This window comes from Elephas maximus, chromosome 2 (genome assembly GCF_024166365.1).
Source record: "Elephas maximus indicus isolate mEleMax1 chromosome 2, mEleMax1 primary haplotype, whole genome shotgun sequence".
NCBI classification, from domain to species: Eukaryota; Metazoa; Chordata; class Mammalia; order Proboscidea; family Elephantidae; genus Elephas; species Elephas maximus.
Window position 1 is genome coordinate 37,144,265 of NC_064820.1, and position 20,857 is coordinate 37,165,121.

The 20,857-nt window shown below is 40.9% G+C and overlaps 1 protein-coding gene across 10 annotated transcripts in view; it reads left to right on the forward strand.

Annotated features, from left to right (window-relative positions):
* PDZD2 (PDZ domain containing 2) overlaps positions 1-20,857 on the forward strand; it is a 575,078-nt gene that overhangs the window by 517,203 nt on the left and 37,018 nt on the right. For all 10 annotated transcript variants that reach the window (XM_049861669.1, XM_049861663.1, XM_049861661.1 and 7 more), the window contains 8 exons: positions 1,081-1,192; positions 8,737-8,882; positions 12,199-12,318; positions 13,062-13,176; positions 17,259-17,332; positions 17,474-17,699; positions 18,572-18,689; positions 20,335-20,467. In XM_049861669.1, the coding sequence (XP_049717626.1) occupies positions 1,081-1,192; positions 8,737-8,882; positions 12,199-12,318; positions 13,062-13,176; positions 17,259-17,332; positions 17,474-17,699; positions 18,572-18,689; positions 20,335-20,467 (1,044 nt within the window). The remainder of the gene's footprint in view (positions 1-1,080; positions 1,193-8,736; positions 8,883-12,198; positions 12,319-13,061; positions 13,177-17,258; positions 17,333-17,473; positions 17,700-18,571; positions 18,690-20,334; positions 20,468-20,857) is intronic.

Sequence of the window (20,857 nt, forward strand, 5' to 3'; positions counted from 1 at the left end):
CAGGAATCTTTTCTATTTTAAGACTTTTTTCTCTGGAACCTCAAAGGAAAATACGATTTCGAATGGAAAGACTCATTCTATGATGTATGTCATAAGTTTTTGTACATGTAAATTTACCCAGAATTGTCCTTTATAAGCACTCTTACATACGTAAGGAGCCCTGGTGGTGCAGCGTTTAAAGAGGTCAGCTGCTAACCAAAAGGTCGCTGGTTTAAACCTGCCAGCTGCTCCATGGGAGGAAGATGTGGCATTCTCCTTCTGGCATTCTGCTCCCGTAGAAATTTACAGCATTGGAAACCCTCTAGGGTCGCCATGAGTTGGAATAGACTTAACGGCAGTGGGTTTGGTTTGGTCTCAAATACACAAGTCTGCTTTTCCTCCCTGATAAATGTAGTGTTTTGGGTTTTTTAATAGCATGCTTGACTTTTCTAGAATGTAGGATGCAACGAGCCTTAGGATCGTCTTTCTGCATCCCTTCTTGGAGGCGGGTAGGCTAGACATACAATTTACAGATGCATGGCTGGCTCCATGTCAGCGCTTCTGTGTCGCCTGGACAGTGCTTGGTTCTGGGAGGTGTTTAATCAGTACTCAAGAGTGTAGTACAGGGAACATCTGGCTCACTGGAGAATGTAGTTACTTGGCTTCTACAAAATCAATTTTTTACTGTATTTCAGGAACCTTAGAATTCCCTGGGTGGATAGGATTTGCCTTTCAAGTTCTAGTTTAATATTTGTTGCAACTCGCATTGTAGAAAAAAGTTCTAGCCACAAGACCACCTGTGTGACCTTGACCAACAAGCTTCTTCTTGTGTAGAATGAGAGACCAAATGGCCCTTGGGGCACTTTGCAGTTTGAAATCTCCCTGGTTCTATCTGGCAAGAGGTATGCTAAGGAGGAATTTGCCAGCATGAGGCTTTGTGGTTCCAAGTGTCTCCAGGGCTGGGCTTTGACCCTGTAAACCCTTTTTCTCACATGACTCCTGTTTGCTACTCCTCAAGGCTTGAGATAATTCTTGAAGGGGATAACAGTAAGTAATCTCAGGATAGTCTGTCCCACCAGCTCTGTGCTCTCTGCTTTTCAGATGCCTAGGACAGACGGTCCCCAAGATCCGTGCGGCCTTGAGGAACCCAAGGGGAACTTGGAAAGTCCCAAACAGGGCAGCAATAAAATGAAACTCAAGAGCCGTCTTTCAGGTAAGTGGAAGCTCTTTGCCTGATATGACCTGCCTGCAAATGAGCTTCCAGCCTCAGGACTGGGGAGATGGCGGGGGGAGGCAGTGCGGGGTAGCCTTTGTTTCCCTAGAACCTCTGAACTGTTTTCCGTTTAGATAGCGGGTGCCCCAGGCATAAGGACTGAGTTCAGCTTGGCTGCCCACGTGAATATTTTCATCTGAGGTACAACAAAGCAAGTGTCAACATCTCTGTTTGTTTCCACTTAAACTTAAATTTCCTGTATGTTTGGTTCATTATTTCAGTAGATGATGCTTTCACTGTGGGATATCTCTGATGGCCAGCAAACACACCTCTCCCCAAACCTTTGGTACGCCCTTGGTTCCAAATGGAAGAGAGCCATTTATCTAATGTCAAATCTGCCTGTTAACTAAGCCGGGGATAACATGCGATGGAGTTGCAGATGTTGGAGCAAATAGGTTCCGTTTCTCCTGGACGTGTCCTTAGAGGAGCTGGCCTGTGCCCTGAGAAAGAAAGTGTTGCCAGAGGCTATATGTGCAGGGTCTCATTATGACTTTTGGGGGCCCTAGGTACTTTTGCCTTCATAAAAAATTTTTTTGAAAAATTACACCAACTGTGTTGTATATGGAAACCCTGGCAGTCTAGTGGTCAAGTGCTACGGCTGCTAACCAAAAGGTTGGCAGTTCGAATCCACCAGGTGCTCCCTGGAAACCCTATGAGGCAGTTCTACTCTGTCCTATAGGGTTGCTATGAGTCGGAATCGACTGGACGGTAATGACTTTGGTTTGGTTTTGGTGTTGTATATGTTGTGTATATAGGCTAGATTAACTTATATTCAGCATCATTATGTTCACCTGTTTTCCTTCTGATCGTAAAAGAAGTTAAAATGTTTTCATGGGCCCCTAAAAGTGCTGTTGTGCCTAGTAGAGAAGCCTGCCTGGGTATCCACACATGAAAGACAGCTGGGATGACAGGAAATGCGAGAGTTTGTACCTCAGCTCTGAGTTACTGTGTGACCTTGAGCTGGTTATTTAACCTCTCTGAACTTCTTCTACTCCTTCACCTGAAAAAAAGGTGTGATCATTTCGACTTTCGAAAGGTCGAACACATTTTTTAAGCACACATAAATGCGCCCAGCACAGCTTGTAGTATGTTTAAACTAAAAAAAAAAAAACTGCTGTTGAGTCAATTCCAACTGATAGAGACCCCCATTTGGGTTAATTCGCTTGGCTGCTAACTGAAAGGTTGGCAGTTCAAATCCACCCAGAAGTGCCTCGGAAGAAAGGCCTGACAATCTCCTTCAGAAAAATCAGCCATTGAAAACCCTGTAGAGCACAGACCTACTCTGACACACATGGGTTGCCATGAGTCAGTATCAACTCGACAGCAACTGGTTGGTTAAGGTACGAGGTATAGGACTACAAAACGCATCATTTTAAAAAACCTGAGTAATGAAATGAATCATTAACTTGTATTTGTAACTTGGAACAATTAGGCAGTATACATCTGAGCAAGTGTTAGAATGTGGACTTGTGACCAAAAAGAATGGTGATGGCCAGAGGCTGAGGAGAAGCCTGAAGGTAGACATGGTGCTGTGGGCCTCACATAGAACAACCAGCTCCCCTGAGCCCTGAGGAACATCAAAGGGGAAGAAATGTAAATCCTGTTTGTGTGGGTGAGGAGTGGAGAGAGTCACAGGGACACAGAGGAGAGATCTTTAGTTCAGCTATCTTGAACAGAGTTGATGGAAAAAAAAAAAATTTTTTTTTTTTTTTTGCACCTTATAAATGCCTTCCCAGAGCTCTGAGGAAATAGAGACCTTTGAAACCAGTGTGATCACATTCCTCATTTTATGGGAGAGGATGGAGAAGTTCAGGGAATCCCAAAGGTCACTCATGCATTGCCAGGAAGAGGCTCTTTTCAGAGAGAGCTCTTTCTACCCACCTCTCTGCTCCTTGGGAATCTCCAAACAAATTTTGTTTCCCCCATCTGGGGCTTTATAGCTACAGACACAGGAGTTGAATATAACTGGAGGACCTTCCAGATCCATGATTGTCCTACTTTGTTCATACTGTCAATTAAAATTGAGCGGTATATTCCATTGACTAGTAAATCCAGGCCTGGCCTCTGTTTGCCACCAATGGGTACACCTTCCCTTCCTGTGTCCTTCTCAGATGTTCAAGGCCATAGCAAGGAAATGTGGAATAGGGGAAGAAGTACACACATGAAATCAGGTAGAACTATGTTCAATTCCCAGCTCAGCCACGATTGGCTGCGTGACCTCAGACTAGTTACTTGGTCTCTCTGGGTTTCAGTTTCTTCACCTATAAAATGAGGAATATACTCTGCATTTATTCTGCAAATAAACATGAGTGGCTACCAAGTGCCAGACCTTCTTGAAAGGAACAAATCAAGAGAATGTATATGGCATTGCCACTCCAGATGGGATATATCGTTCAGCCCTCATCATGCGGTAGTCGCCGCTGTTGTCACCATTGTCATCATTAATATCATTTCATCATCATCGCTGTCATCATTATTGTTCTCTCCTCTCAAGAGGGGAGAATGCTTGAATGGGTTCAGACAAGAAGGCCTTCTTCTGAAGAACCTGTAGTCCCAGTCGGGAGATGACACACATGTACGTGGAATGGTGGCTGACAGTAAGGCACACACGAGAGTTATAAAAACGTGAAGCCTCTCTGAGTTGTGGTACTCAGAAAGGCTTCCAGAGGACGCAGGATGAAAGGAAGGCCAGAACCTCAGCAGGACTTGGCAGAATAGGAGAACAGTGATCTAGACTTGGAGCGAAATGGATGAGAGATATTTACGGACAATGAATTTAAAAAATAATAATTGGCTAGCAATTTGCATGGCAACTTTTTTTTTCTCCTCAGCCATCTGAGAGACCCAATATAATGTGGCAATGACAATAATTCAATCCACAGAGCTTGTCAGATTAGGGGAAAGCATGAAGGAGAATCTTGGAGTGGGAAATGATGATGCAGGCAAGTTGTCTAAAACCTCAGGTAATACTTACACACGCCCCACTTTTGGGAAGGAGACAAGAGGAGGACAAATCCTCTCCTTTGAGAATCATCCGGATATAGCAAAGGATTCCTGTAGCAGGGCAGTGGGAGAGAAGGCTGGAAAAGTAATTTGAAGCAGGTTAAAGAAACTTAAGGAATTGGGTCTTCATTCATGCTGTGCAATAGACTGTCTAAAGACTTTTGAATACAGGAGATTTTAATGTGATCAGACCCTAATTTATCGGTCCTGTAAATCTAGACATTTATTTCATGTTTTCATAAAGCAAGTCACTCTGGTATTCACGTGTCATCGTATTATCGAAAGACACAACCGTATGTGGTTTCTCATCTGTTCATGGCAAGTGTCCCTGTCAGCTCAAGAGGAATTTTCTTTGAATAAATCTTTTTCAGAGGAGTAGGCATGCCAAGAGAGATTAATCTGGCCATGAGTTTTTGAGTCATGAATTATTAAGGAGGTTCTGTAAAGAGGTTCCAGTCATTTCCTCTAAGGCTTTGCCCAGTATGGCTCCAAAATGACTACAGCAACGTCATCTGTCATTTCATGGAACATTTTTCTGATATTCTAACCTGGCGTTTTCTTTACTTCATATCTCCCTTTGTGCCCAGAGGGTTCCCTTTCAATTTTGGTATTTTTTATTTATTAACCTTAATAGCTTAGGGTAGTAATTTTTTTTTTTAACATTTTATTGTGCTTTTTTTTAGGTGAAGGTTACAGAGCAAATTAGTTTTCCGTTCAATAATTTACATACAAATTGTTCCATGACATTGATTTCAATCCCCACAATGTGTCAGCACTCTCCCCATTACCACCTTGAGTTCCCCATTTCCATACATCTGGTTTTCCTGCCCCTTCCTGCCTTCTCAGCTTTGCTTTTGGGCATATGTTGCCCTTTCAGTCTCATATGGATGATTGTTCTAAGGAGCACTTTCCTCACAGGTGTTATTGTTTATTTTATAGGCCTATCTATTATTTGGGTGAAAGGTTATCTCTGGGAGTAGCTTCAGTTACAAGTTAGAAGGGTGTCTAAGGGCCATAGTCTTGGAGGTTCCTCCAGTCTCTATCGGACTCGCAAGTCTGGCCTTTTTTTATGAATTTGAGTTTTGTTCTACATTTTTTCCCCCACTGTAACTGGAACCTTCTATTGTGATCCCAGTCAGGACAGTTGGTAGTGGTTAGCTGGGCACCATCTAGTTCTTCTAGTCTCAGGCTAGTGGAGGCTGTGGTGCCTGTGGTCCATTAGTTCTTTGAACTAATTGCTTCCTTGAGTCTTTGGTTTTCTCCACTCTCCTTTGCCCCAGATGGAAAGAGGCCAATAGTCATATCTTAGATGGCTGCTTGCAAGCTTTAAAGACTCCAGGCATTACTACCAAAGTAGGATATAGAACACTGTCTTCTTGAACTACATTATGCCAGTTGACCTAGATGTTCCCCAGGTAGTTACCTTCTGAAATGCAAACTTTCCCTTTGCTGCCAAGGAATTCAGGTGTTTGAAAATCTGTATCGTAAAGTTAATGGTTGGCTTTTAAAAAACCAAATCTTTAGTGATATCCATAATATAACTGTATCAGCACTATTTTATCAATATTTAAAACTCATCAATGTTATTTTTAAGAAAGTACAGGATCTTTTTATTCAATGAAATCATTGTTTTATTTTATGAAAAAGTGTCTGAGAAATTGTTAGGTAAATAGGAATTTTAGATCATCAAATGAAACATTACATAGTCTAGGAGAATTTGAAATTCAAAAATCATATGTATATATATACACACAGACATACACACACTCATATATATACATACACACGTATATATTCTGTATAATGTTAACTTCATAATGTGATTATAGATATATTCCTATAAAATTGTTCCAGCATTTAAGATTAAAGTTCCTTAAATTATCTTATTTAAAATAACATGTAATATAAATTAGGTATTGGTAAAGGTATTTTTAAAAATCATTTACTATTAAGAATTTCTTAAACAGAACACAAAAACACTGAACAAAGAAAAATTGATATATTACATTAAAATTATGAACTTTTGTTCATTGAAAAATACGATTAAGATAGTAAAAAGGGGGGGGCGTGGGGACCATGGTCTCAGGGAACATCTAGTTCAATTGACATAACATAGTTTATAAAGAAAATGTTCTACATTCTACTTTGGTGAGTAGCGTCCAGGGTCTTAAAAGCTTGTGAGTGGCTATCTGACATACTCCACTGGTCTCACCTCATCGGAAGGAAGGGAGAATGAAGAAAACTAAAGACACGAGAAAGATTAGTCCAAAGGACTAATGGACCGCAACTACCACAGCCTCCACCAGACTAAGTCCAGTACAACTAGATGGTACCCGGTTACCACCACCGACTGCTCTGACAGGGATCACAATAGATGGTCCCAGCCAGAGCTGGAGAAAAATGTAGAACAAAATTATAATTCACAAAAAAAGACTCGACTTACTGGCCTGACAGATACTGGAGAAACCCCTAGAGTATGGCCCCTGGACACCCTTTTAACTCAGTAATGAAGTCACTCCTGAGGTTTACCCTTCAGCCAAAGATCAGACAGGCCCATAAAACAAAATGAGACTAAAGGGGCACACCAGCCCAGGGACAAGGACTAGAAGGCAGGAAGGGACAGGAAAGTTGATGATTGGGAACCCAAGGTAGAGAAGGGACAATGTTGACACTTCATGGGCTTGGTAACCAATGTCACAAAACAATATGTATACTAGTTGTTTAATGAGAAGCTAGTTCTGTAAACCTTCATCTAAAGTACAATAATTAAAAAAAAAAATTTATCTAAGGAAAGATATAGAATAGTTTGTAAAGATGTATGTAAAGGGATCACTGCACTACTTAATTACGTGAAGATATTAGAAACAAATTTTCAGCAATAGAGGAATGATCAAATAAACTATGCTATATCTTAAAACGATTTTTTCTTAAAAAAAGAAAAAGAATAAAAAAGGTAAGCCACAGAGTGGGAAAACGTATTTATAATACATGGATCTTACAAAGGATTCATATCCAAGATGTATTGAAAATGAAAACTGTGATAAATCAGCAAGAAAAAGCCAGAAACCCAGTAAAAGAATGGGCAAAAGTCTTGAACAGGCACTTACAAAGAGAATAGTTAAACCTCCAATGAGTATATAAAATGAAGCACAATCTCATTAGTCATCAGGGAAATGCAAATTAAAACCACAATGAGATTACATTACATACCTATTAGAATGACTAAAATTAAAAAAGACTGACACTACCAAGTGTGATGAGAATATGGAGAAACTGAAACTCATTCATGCTGCTGGCACAGCATGGACAAGACTGAATATATGCCTGTGATCTAGCAATTCCACTCCTAACTATGCATCCAACAGAGGTGATGTGTACAAGGGAAAATTACAAGAATGATCCATAGCAGTATATCCTAGATCAGGGAAGGGATCAGCAAACTATGACAGATTGCTCTTTTTGTATGGCCTGCAAGCTAAGAATGACTTCCACATTTTTAATGAATTCTGGGGGGAAAAAAAAAAAAAAAAACAGGTAACACAAACCATTTGTGGCTCACAAACCTAAAATATTTACTACTTGACCTTTATAAAAAAAGTTTGCTGACTCTGATTCTAAATCTAAAATGGAAAAAAGCCAAATGTTCAATCAATAGTAGATGGAACAAATAAATTGTGATATGTTTATACAATGAAATATTATACACAAATGGAAAAGAACAAACTATTGCTTCATGCAACAACATAGTTGACTCTCACAAACATAAATGCAAAGGACAAGAAGGCAGACACAAAAAAGGACATATTGTATGAGTTCATTTATATACAGTTGGAAAGCAGCCAAAATTAATGTGTAATATTAGAAGTCAGGATAATGGTTACCCTTGGGTAAGGGGTGATTAGTGGTGCAAAAGTGGCGTGGTTCTGGTAATATTCTATTTTATGATCTGGGTATTAGTGCTTTCATTTTGTGAAATTTTATTGAACTGCACATATACTTACGATTTATGCACATTTCTATAAGTTTTACTTTAATAAAAAGTATATTAAAAAAGTCCATTACTATATAAAAGTCATTCCGATATGTAAAAAGCACCTTCCACAACGATGGAACTATACCAACCACAGAATCACATTTCTCCATCACTAGAAAACCATCTACTTATAGCATTTGCACTGTTGTTTATAGCATTATCAACCACAGCTGCGTCTTAGTTGGATCAAACATATACACTGCCCCTTATCCAGTCTGGTCACTTCAATAAACGTCAGTGTCTTCATAGCCTGGCATTAATGGCCTTAGCCCATAGCCAGCTTATGGTTAAACTTGGTGAGCTTGGAGCCTTGAATGTCTTGGTTGTCAGGCCTTCTGGAAACCATGAATGTGGGTGTAAATGCAACAACTTTATGTTTACTGCTTCTATGATTCTTTTTGTCCCTTATAAAGCCATGTTTGTTTTTTTCCTTCCTTCTGGTTTCAAGGGGGTGTACACCGTCTTGAATCTGTTGAAGAGTATAATGAGCTGATGGTGCGAAACGGGGACCCCAGGGGTAGGATGTTGGAGGTCTCCCGAGATGGCCGAAAGCACTCTCTTCCCCAACTACTGGACTCTTCTGGAGCGTCACAGGTCGGTCAAGTACCACGGAGCCTCTTACACAGACATAGTTGCTGGTAGGGATAGAAGAGCATGTTTCTAGCCCTTGGGTTGCTAAGCTTTTTTTATTTTCTCCTTCAAAGACCAGCAAGAGCTTTCCTGTTCTGAACAACGGACCATTGATGTGGGCCAGGAGTAGTATTTGGGGTTAGGACGCTCTGAGAGATATAGAAAGAAAGGTTTATCCAGAGAGGCTAGGAGGAAATCAGCCCAGTATTTGAAAATAGTAAGAAAAAAATCCCTTATTGGATCCCAGCTTCTTGACCCCCTTCCTACTATGTGTTTTGGAACTAAATGTTGCACTCAATTGCCAGGAGACAATGGCGTCTCACAGTCTGTGGTTGAACCACCATCGTTTGTTTAATGGGAGTGTCATGTGTCAGTGTAACAACTGTGTGGGTGGGTATGGGAATGTGTGTGAGAGAGGGAAAGAGTGCGTGTGTGCCTGTGCCATGCTTGGAGTCCCACCTGTGAACACCATGGTGACTCAAGACAGCCAAGGTCCAAGGGACTGCAGAGAGAGGTGAAGTAGCTGGTTATGTTGATATTCTAGGCCTTGTCCCCTCAGAGCTCCGGGCTCCATAATCCTGCACTGGGGCTGCTCCTCACTTACATTATCCTTAAACCAGTAGAAATTGGGTGAATAGTCTCATAACTAAGTTGGAAGCAGGCTCAGTGACTGGGCTGAAGAAGAACCATTGGCATCTTGTCTCGAGGCCTAAGGTAAAGCAGAGATGGACGAGGAGAGTATGACAGCAATAACACCTCAAGTACTTGGAGATTGATAGATGGTAGAGTTGTATAGGACCTGATTCAGGTCATCTGGGTCATGCCCTTACTTTTGGTGTATTATGACTGTTTTATAGATAGGACAACTGAATCTCAGAGAGATTAAGTGTTTTGCTCAGGATAATAAGCCAGAATCACTGTGAAGAAAGGTACGTTAATATAAAAAATAGTTGGTTATATATCATGAGGAAGTATTTGTGTTGTTTCTAACACTGTTTACCTGACCAGTGTGTCCATGACTCAGAGGCAGTTTGCTGACCAAGCTGTTCTGTGTTGAATTCAACCAAAGGCAACTTGAGGGGGAGTTGTTTTGTTAGGTGCTGTGGAATCAGTTCCGACAAATAGCGACCCTCTAGGGAGGTGGGCACTGAGAAAAAGCTCAGCAAAAATCGTGCTCAGGACATGGTTAAAACTAGCCTAGACCTGTGACTGGAGACAGGCCTGCGGCCTCCTCAGAATGATCCAGTTAAACCAACAGGGCCAGGTGGAGATTAGAAAGTTGTAGCAGAGCCACGTTGTCAGGCAGAGGTTGTTGTGAAAGACAAGGGAGGCTTGTACCGCCATCACCACATGGATATTTCATGTTCTGATGGTAATTTCTGAACCGAGCCACTGAGGAGACCTGGCCATAGTTTCAGCCTAGAGCCATCAATTTCTAACCAGGTGTCCGGGAACCAGCAAGCATGGACTAATGAAGAAAGTTTTAGAAAAAATAGGGTTTTTTCCTCTTAGATTTTCCTTTTTTTCTCTTCTTTTCTTGTTTTCTAGTCTTTTCTTCCAGAATTCACCTTTCCTTTTTTTGTTCTCTCTCCGTCCTCCAAACTTATTATGTAGAATTGCCAGTTGCCATCAAGTCTGCTCTGACTCATGGTGGGCCCATATGTGTGAGAGTAGAACTGTGATCCACAGGGTTTTCAGTGGCTAATTTTTTGGAAGTAGATTGTCAGGCCTTTCTTCCAAGGTTTACCTGAATAGACTCAATCCTTCAAGCTTTTAGTTAGCAGTTGAGCACAGTAACTATTTGTACCTCCCAGGGACTCCATTGTCTACAATATCCAATAGGACTTTCTGCAATAATGGAAATGCTTTGGACTCATACTGTCTAATATGGTGGCCACTAGCCACATGTGCCCACCAAGCTCTTGAAAAACAGCTAGTGAGACTGAGGACTACCCTTCTTATTTTTATTTTAAGTTTCGATAGCCACAGGTGACTAGTAGCCATCAAAATGAACAGCACAGGTCTAGAAAGTGCAAGAGAACTCCTGAAACTCTTCAAGAAATGAGTGACGTATGGTTCTCACTGGTTCCCACAAGGGAGATAGAGTGAGGTCCCGGTGGAGACTGGTGATCAGAGAAGGAATTCCCTTTTAAGTCCAAGCATGAACTTCTGTATTCTAGGATTGAAAACCCATGAGGTATGTCTCACCATCTCTACGATGCTTCCAGGAAGGGGGTAGTAATCTTGCCAAGCCTGCATCATGTCTTTAATGAATCAGAGCCTGGGAGGCCAACATTGCTGGCAGATATTTTATAAAACTGAAAAATATAATTGTCCTAAGCTGCCAGGAATATAAAAATATGATTGGCAGGCATCTCCTTTCACCTTTGAATGTAGAATACAGACATTAAGAATACAAAATACTTCGTGATATTCACTTCACGGATGTGAAGTCTGAACTGATTTTTTGTTTTGCTTATGCCAGAATATCTGCATCATTTAAGAAATTTATTATTCTAAGAACAATAGTAAGGAGCTAGGCAGTAAAAGTGCTTTAGCAGTAAATTCACTTAATCTCTTGTTTGTTATAAATAATGCACCCTGCTTCCACACGTGTGTATTGAGGGTGATGGACAGGAAAAGGGGATGGAGATTTGATCTGCCGTGTGCCAGGAAGGGAGATTGTGGTTTACGGGAAAGTACTCTATTTTCCAAATGTGAAGGATTAAAACTGAAGCCGCTGCTGTTTCTCAGCAGGACGTTTTATGTGGAATAACAGTTGTCTGGGTTTGTGGTCTGGGCTTTATGAGGAATAAGGGCTTGCTGTGTTTTTCAGTGAGTGATATAAGCCTGAAATGGTGATACTTCTCAACCATGATTTTGACCTTAGGATTGGGGAGGGAGGTGGCTGCCAAGGGAGAACCTGACCACAGGTGATCATTTTATGTCCCTAAGGCTCTTAGTTTCTGATTCCTCCATTCCAGAAGGCAAAAAGTAGGATCTGTGGAATGCGGTAGAGGAGAGATAAACACAAGGTACTTGTGCTCTGCAGGCATTTCTTTCTGTGGAGGAAGAAAGCATGGCAATCTATTGCAGTAGGGCTACTCCTCCAATGTTAGTGATAATAAACCTTTAAGCCACTGGAAAAGGTAGACCAGAGGGAAATGACTGTCCAACACAAAAGGCAACTCAGATTTTCAAAGTCTGAGTATATTTTTATGCCAGGGACCACAGCAGGATAAATGAGACTACGTCTAGCTTGCCATGTGCTGCCTTTTAGGAATACCACGTTGTGAAGAAGTCAACCCGCTCCCTAAGCGCTACTCAGGTGGAATCCCCGTGGAGACTTATCCGGCCGTCGGTTATCTCCATCATTGGCCTGTACAAAGAAAAAGGCAAGGTGAGTCTTTGCGCAGGCTGTTGTGGGCTCCAGGTGAACGTGAGCCTATTTTTTTTTAATGAATGTTACTTTTTATTGTTGTTGTTTTTACAATATAAGAGGGTTAAAGAGAAATAGATTAACTTATGTTTGCATGGATTTGAGGGCATTCCCTGGCATTTCTTTCCTGTGGTTTCAGATTGTGCAGTGGTCACATGCTCTTTGTTCTTCTGCTGTGGCCCCGTAGCACAACCGAGGATGGAACGAATGCTTCCCGTTTTTACCTTCTATTACAGTAAAGCAGAATGTGCAGCTTCAGGGAAAACTCCCAGTTTTCCTTTTAAATGAATTTCATGGCATTGCCATTATCATAAATGAGATGCTAGAAATAAAAATCAAAACAAATCCATTTTGATATTATGCAAAACAAAAAGATGAAAATGAAAGAATAAAACAAATGATAACTCCTGCATAGTGTGAAATGACTCTGATGAGCTATTTAGTGGATCCATATGAAATTGCCATTTTGGGAGGTCAGAGATGGTTGAATATTGGCAATTTCATATGTCCCAACCTAAAACTTTCCCCCTTTAGTATAACACATGTCTAGTGCAATGCATATAGATCCAAGGGAGGAAATAGAGAAGGATATGCAAGCTTGAATTTATAGCAAGTTGCTTAGGTTAACTCTGAGCCTGGTTGGAAACGACACCCTCAGTTAATAGTGCAATGTCAACTTGGACCCCCATCTGCTTTGGGTGTAGGGCCTTGGCTTTAGCATTGCTGGAGGTCGAGACTGCATTCGAGGACAGATGGGGATTTTTGTCAAGACCATTTTCCCAAATGGATCAGCTGCAGAGGATGGAAGACTTAAAGAAGGTAGGAGAACGCTTCTTGGTGTCCTCAGTGACTGTGAGCTGATTCTATGAGAATCTGCCCCTTGCAAGATGCGGCAGGTGTGGCTCAGCAGCCAAGGCTGGGGAGTCCGGTAGACCTGGGCTGAGTCCAACACTTAACCACAAACACATCCAGACCTTGGAAAATCGATACAACCTGAGCTTCAGTTTTCTCAGTTGTAAACTTGGTATCTTTATACCTACCTGAATAAGTTGTTGTGAGAATTAAATGAAATATGAAAAGTGTCTTGATATTTTCATTAGGCTGTTTAAGTGACTATATCGTCCTCTAGGTTCTCGATGGTGTTCCTTGCATTGAAAATTCCTGAGCATTTGAGATCCATTCTTGCATCTGGGTTGGGATAGAAGCAGAGCACCTGATCATAAATGGACATTTAATACCTTGCTGCTGAAATCAACCAACGTATAGTTTTGTTCCTAAATGAACATATTTTACATTCTCCTTAAAACCCAAAACCAAACCCACTGCCGTCAAGTCGATTCCAACTCATAGTGACCCCATTTTGTCACATATAAATATACTAGACAAATGCCTTTAAATGCAAATTAAAGCAATATTGAGGTACCCAATTATAACTGGTACATTAAATATTTTAAATGCTTAAATAAGCCTTATATTTTACAGTGCTTTTAATATTTATGAAATATTTCCACATATTTAAATGATCTCATTAATCCAATTATAATCTAACTACAAGTAGGCATTTTGAGGTGAGCACTTTACAAATGAGAAATCTGACACCTGGAAATGTCTACCCTTAGTAAACTCGCCCCCAAAACCAAACCAATTGCCATTGAGTCGATTTCGATTCATAACAACCCTATAGGACAGAGTAGAACTGTCCCATAGGGTTTCCAGGGAGAGCCTAGTGGATTTGAACTGCTGACCTTTTGGTTGGCAGCCGTAGCTCTTAACCACTATGCCACCAGGGTTTCCTTAACTTGCCCCACCCTTAGTAAAAGGGCAGAAGTGAAAATTAAACCCAAGTTTTCTAATCCCAAATTTTGTTCATCTTCCTGCTTTGAGCTCACTTAAATATCCAGAGACCACAGGATCAGAACTTTTTCTTCCTTCTTGAGCTTATCATGATACTTTGTAAAATAAAATTTGAATAGGTCAAATTATAGACATAGTAGCTGCTTTAATAAAAAGAGAATCTTCTATAGTCGCAGATAACAAGTAAACCCCAAACCAGACAGACCTTTATATAATGATACGTTATACTACATTACCATTTAAGGGATTTTCGTAAATGAAGTTGTTGTATATATTTGCATATTTGTATCTTTGTTATGAGGCATTGGTGGCTCAATGGTAGAATCCTTGCCTCCCATGCAGGAGACCTGGGTTCAATTCCTAGCCAACGCACCTCATACAAAGCCACCACCCATCCGTCAGTGGAGGCTTGTCTGTTGCTCTGATGCTGGACAGCCTTCCAGACTAAGATGGACTGGGAAGAAAGGCCTTGTGATCTACTTCTGAAAATCAGCCAGTGAAAATCCTGTGATTCACAACAAAATACTGCCCGATCCCCAAACTCTAGGTGCTGTTGTGTTAAACTGACTTATTTCTTTAAACTGAGAAGATGAGGACGCCAGTGCCCTATCTCATGCAGAGGGGACAGTAAAAATGCATACGCAGACGATAGACGTGACCAGGCTTTCCGCTTCCCCAGCAAAGTATTTCTTCCTCACTCCTGGAGGAAGAGTTAACTCCCAGGTGGTGTTTGTGTCTAGCTTCAGAACAATGTAAAATTCAAGCAGAGCGTTTTTATAATGGATCTGCCATGTGTTCACTTGATTGAAATCCATCCTGCACCGCTGGTAGAAGCCAGCAAAATGGAGGAGAAAAAAACAAAAATCAATAGTTAGGAAAGGTTAATCGTACTTGATTCTCCTAAATACGGCTTTTTCATATATGTTCATTTCCAAGAAATGTAAGTCATCGAATGGATTTTCAACCTGTTGAATGATATGTCTAAATCTTATATAAACTTTAAGAGCGTGAGCAATCATTTTCCTGCTTCACTCCTTTCCCCATGTGGAAACAAGCAAACCAAAAACATAAATTTCCTCAGCTAGTTGAGGAATTGATAATGCCAGGTGATTTTTCAGCAGATTTTTTTTCACTTATTTTACTAATTACCTGAATGAAAAAGCATGTAAGAAATGTACAGGAGCTGGGGCGTGTTTGTAGATCATCTATGCAGCCTGTAGGTGGGTTAATCAGACTGCACAGTCTGCTTTAATCGAATGAATACACAGTGTGCTCCTGGACTGACCATCTTTTGGGGGGTGGGGGGGTGTGTGTTCTTAGGCTGCTTTGCACTTTGTCGTAGATGTAGGAAGTCTCTCTTCTGGTCTGTGCTACACATTTCACCCATTCTTGTCTTTGGACCATCTTTTTTTAGTGTTTTTGATGAACTGTTTTCTGAAAAACAGACCCTGTCTCAAGAGTGCAGATCAGAAACGAGCTCTGAGACGTCAGCAGGTTGCTCAAGGTCTTTCATATTCCCAGAAGACTCTATCAGCAGTTTGACAAATGACCTGACTATAGCAGTTCTAATCCACCAGCTACTCCTTGGAAACCCTATGGGGCAGTTCTGCTCTGTCCTATAGGGTCGCTATGAGTTGGAATTGATTTGATAATAACAATAACAACAATATACCTTCTTAGAGTTGAAGATGAGCCTGGGATAGTTTGAGACATAGAGACAGATAGAAAGAAAGAGACGAAGAGAGACAGCAATTTGAGACATTCCCACCAACCAACCAGTTGCCACGGAGTCGACCCCAATGTGTGTCAGAGTAGAACTGTTCTTCAGAGGATTTTCAGTGGCTGATTTTTCAAAGTAGAGCACCAGGCCTTTCTTTATAGGTGCCGCTTGGTGGACTTAAACTGCCAACCTTCCGGTTAGCAGCCAAGCTTGTTAACCTTTTGCACCACCCCAAAACAATACCCAACTTGTTGCCATCGAGTCGATTTCAACTCACAGCAACCCTATGGGACAGAGTCGAGCTTCCCCGTGGGGTTTCCAAGGCTATAAATCTTTTTGAAGCTGACTGCCACATCTTTCTCCCACAGAGCAGCTGGTGGGTTCAAACCACCAACCTTTTGGTTAGCAGCCCAAGTGCCTAGCCACTGAGCACCAGGACTCTGTTTACACCATGCCACCCAGGGACTACCAATTTGAAATGTTGTTGTCTTTGTATCCCATCGAATCAATTTCAACTCACAGGAACCCTGCAGGACAGTAGAACTGCCCTATAGAGTTTCCTAGCTATTAATCTTTATGGAAGCGGATCACCAAGCCTAGTCTCTCAAGGAGCTGCAGATGGGTTCAAACCATTGACGTTTCAGTTAGTAGCCAAGCGCTTAACGATAGCACCACCAGGGCTCCTTCTTTGAGACATTACCTTACAATAATCTCTTAGATAGAAGCATATAGTAACTTGGCAGCGTAATGTCTGACAGCATCAATAAGACCAGACATCTAGACTGTTTCTGGAGGTGGGGCTGCCATTTCTCAATCATCTCTCAGCAAGTTTTTTGTCTCTGTCTTTGAACCATTTTCTGTCCACCACAGTGATTCTCCAGGCTCAGGCAGCTTGTGTGTCTGCAAACACAGGAGTGGCTTCTCAAATGTTGTGTGTGTTCATACTTCATTGCCTGGGTTTAAGTTTTGAAACAATGACTGTGGAGAAGCCTTGGGACTCAGTTTTTGTACTTTAGTCTCCAAATGTAGAGTGTCTACTGTTAAGTTTGGTAGTGGCTAAAGAGTAAGCTCTTGATGCTTCCCAGAGTTGTTTTCATTAAAGATTGAAATGAAGAATTGCTGGTGAAGAATATGCATTGTAATTAATTGTCCCAATTTGTGACGTTCCTGGGAGCATAGCTGATGAAAGTCAATTGGAACAATAGAAGATATTTTGTAGAGTGGTAGATCAGGAACCACATGGTATACCATTCTGGTGCTGACCGAGCACTTGGATTCCCCTAAATGAAAGCTCGATGCTAATGTAATTCTTGTCTTTTGTCACTAGGGGATGAAATCCTAGATGTAAATGGCATACCAATAAAGGGCTTGACATTTCAAGAAGCCATTCATACCTTTAAGGTAACAGCATTCTTATTGATCTACTTTATCCTCTTTTTCTTCCTTTACTTCCTTCTGGCTTTGGTTTCGTGAAGTTTTTTTCACTCTTTGACAAAAGGACAGTCTGAATGTTTTAGCTCTACTTTCTTCTTGTTTTCTCAGCAAATCCGGAGTGGATTATTTGTCCTAACGGTACGCACAAAGTTACTGAGCCCCAGCCTCACGCCCTGCTCCACACCCACACACATGAGCAGATCCAGCTCCCCCAACTTCAACACCAGTGGGGGCACCTCGGTGGCAGGCTCCGATGAAAGCGGTTCTTCATCCCTGGGCCGAAAGACCCCTGGGCCCAAGGACAGGATTGTCATGGAAGTAACCCTCAACAAAGGTGACATTAACAATTCCTCAGTCCCATTGCATTCTCTTGAATAACAACTTGTAAACTGTCCTTAGCTTAACTTTTAAATAATTTTTCTATGAATTGTCCCTTTGGAACTACCTGTTATCAAAAACACATGGTGTTCCCTAAATGGACAATGAGATCAAAAGTAGAGATTTAAGTCATTGTACAAAAGTGAAAGAAAATTACTGGTAGCACAAAGCTCTTTAAACTCTCTCCCAGATGAATCATTGTGGGTCAGAGACCTGTATTTAAAAAAAAACCAAAATCACTGAATAGTTTATTCTAGGGTGAATGGGAATTTTTTAAGGTGGCTTTTAAAGAGCAAAAGATGATCGTTATCTTTCGGATGCAAATGTAAGTTGAGACTGCAGTTAACACCAGTAACTAAAAGTCCTAAGTGATCATCAGACCTGACTGGCTTTCTCAGCTTTGTTTCTCTTCCTTCCCCACCTACTGTGGAAATGTAATGAGCAATTAAATAACCAAGAGATTGGTTGCTAAGAAGAGAAGTAAAAGAAAGCCTAAAGTTGTGTATCCAGAATCATAACCCATTTATAGATACTCCGCCTGTTTCCAAAGACAGATTTGAGAAGGCTCGTTAGACTAAGCAGAACACAGACCGTTGGATAATTCACAGTCCATAGTTACCCCTGGCACAGCAGTGTCCTCACCTCAGTAAGAGACTCTGGCAACATTGACAAAGAAAAGCAGGATAAGTATTGTAATTCGAAATCATAATAGGTGAAAATTAAATGGTTACTGGTCTGAATATATATAATGTGGTTTCAAATCAGTTCTTCTCTTCCAGTTACGATGTAATTTTTCTCTTTGTTTTCTTTGAATGATGCCTCCCACAGAGCCAAGAGTTGGATTAGGCATTGGTGCCTGCTGCCTGGCTCTAGAAAACAGCCCTCCAGGCATCTACATCCACAGCCTTGCCCCAGGATCAGTGGCCAAGATGGAAAGCAATCTGAGGTTTGTTGCAAATTTGCTAGTATAAGGCTCTGGCATGTTTGTGAATATGTGAATACACACAGATGTCAGATATCTGCTCTATTACATTCCTTTGTGGGATTCTAAGTCTTTGTCTCACAATAAATGTAGCTGGAATTACAATTAATAGCATCTCCAAACATGAAAAGATAATATAGATTAAATTTGGTTTCATTAGGAATTAGAAAACTGCATCTTGACTTATATAGCACCCGCTCCTACCTATTTTTTTCTATTTGCACTCAGAAGCCAAGTTTCGGAAACTTGGCAAAACACAACTCTACACAGATATCTATGATCTTCTGAATATTTCCTTTCACTTTTATATTCATTTATGAAAAATTCACATGAGCTACTGGGAAGTGTTCAAAAGGATTCAGAATCATTGGACTCAAGAGGCCTGAAATCATGCCCTTGAATGGGAAGCCTTTCTTATTAGGTATTATCTCTTTAACCTTTTCTGTTTTCATTCCTTTTTTGTATGATGATGTCCAGTTGTCTGAAATCACTGGATGTCTGCTTTCTCAATCCAGATCGTTGGGTTGTAGCATTAGAGAGATGTATGGGTAGTCTGTTTATGCAGGAGATGTATAGGTGCTCTACAGAAAGAGGAATTGCAGTGGGTCTCTGCCCACCTAAACTTCACAAAAATGTGCTCACATGGCACAAAGCACCCTGTACAAACACTATCACATTTCTCCTCTATAAGCTTCTTAGTCCTGGAGCTAGCAAGAAATTGTCAAAATGCCATTCCTTGAGGTTGCCATTTTTGAGCTCTGTTAATAGATTATATTACATTTTTAGTTAATCATCAGAGTGTATTTCCATAGGAAAAAAATTAGCAAATCATCCAAAGTACATTAAAGAAAATATACTTTTAGAACCCATGGAAAAAAATCCTTTAATGACATCCCAAAATGATGTTTCTTTCTTGAATGGTTCCATATGTCTAGAGGCTGCCAAATTAACATTCTTCAAACCCCATATAAAGAGTCTTTGTTCTCCCACGTTGAGTTCTCTCCCTATAATTTTAAGCTAAAATGGGCAGCTTGTCCCCAATTTCTCATTTGTTCAAATTTGAAATGTTTTTACAAATTCTTGAGTAACCTTTGAGCTTCAGATATTTCCTCCTTAAATTGTATTACAACAATCATTTCAAGATGGTAGGAAGAAAGAAACGGTGGTGTTCAAGGAGCTATCACATATGGTGATCAAGAGTCAGACAGACCTGAGTATGTGACATCTGGTTGACCTCTTTGAGCCTATTGCCTTATCTATATAATGGCAGTAATAATACCTATTCAAAGCGTTGATGTATAAATTGCTGACCATGGTACTTGGCATACAGTATGTGCTTAGGAAATGGTAGCCTTCATTGTTACCTTATTATCAGTTTAACATTACCATTTCTGAAAGTGTCAATAGACACACCTCATGGCTTTGCCAATTTAAAATCGAATTTGTTTTTACGAATGAGTTGCTTTTTTACATGTATGCAAAGGTGAAAGGATGTCATTTGCTTCTTAAATATATTTAGAAAATATTTCATATCATAAACCTCTCCCAGATGGAAATCTTTTACAAGCTGACTCTTACCTCAGAGTGTTGGTTATGTTGCCTTCCTTAGCCGTGGAGATCAAATCCTGGAAGTGAACTCAGTCAATGTTCGCCATGCTGCTCTAAGCAAAGTCCACGCCATTTTGAGCAAGTGTCCCCCAGGACCCGTTCGCCTTGTCATCGGCCGTCACCCTAATCCAAAGGTGAAGTATTTCATACTGTTTTCAGTATGGGGAGTGGCTTCATTATTTATCCAGTAACAGTGGTACATTTGGCCTGGTCCCTGTGCACACATACTCTGGTGGGACGGTTCACCCAGCTGGGAGTGGAGGTTCAGCCTGTGGCTGCAGAGTGACGACAGTAACTGATTGTTGTTGTTAGATGCCGTCGAGTTGGTTCCAACTCATAACAACCCTACGTACAACAGGACGAAACACCGCACGGTCCTACACCATTCTCACAATCGCTGTTTTGCTTGAGCCCATTGTTGCAGCCACAGTGTCAATCCATCTCATTGACTCTATACTTTTTTGCTGACTCTCTACCAAGCGTATTGTCCTTCTCCAGGGACTGGTCCCTTCTGATTACATGTC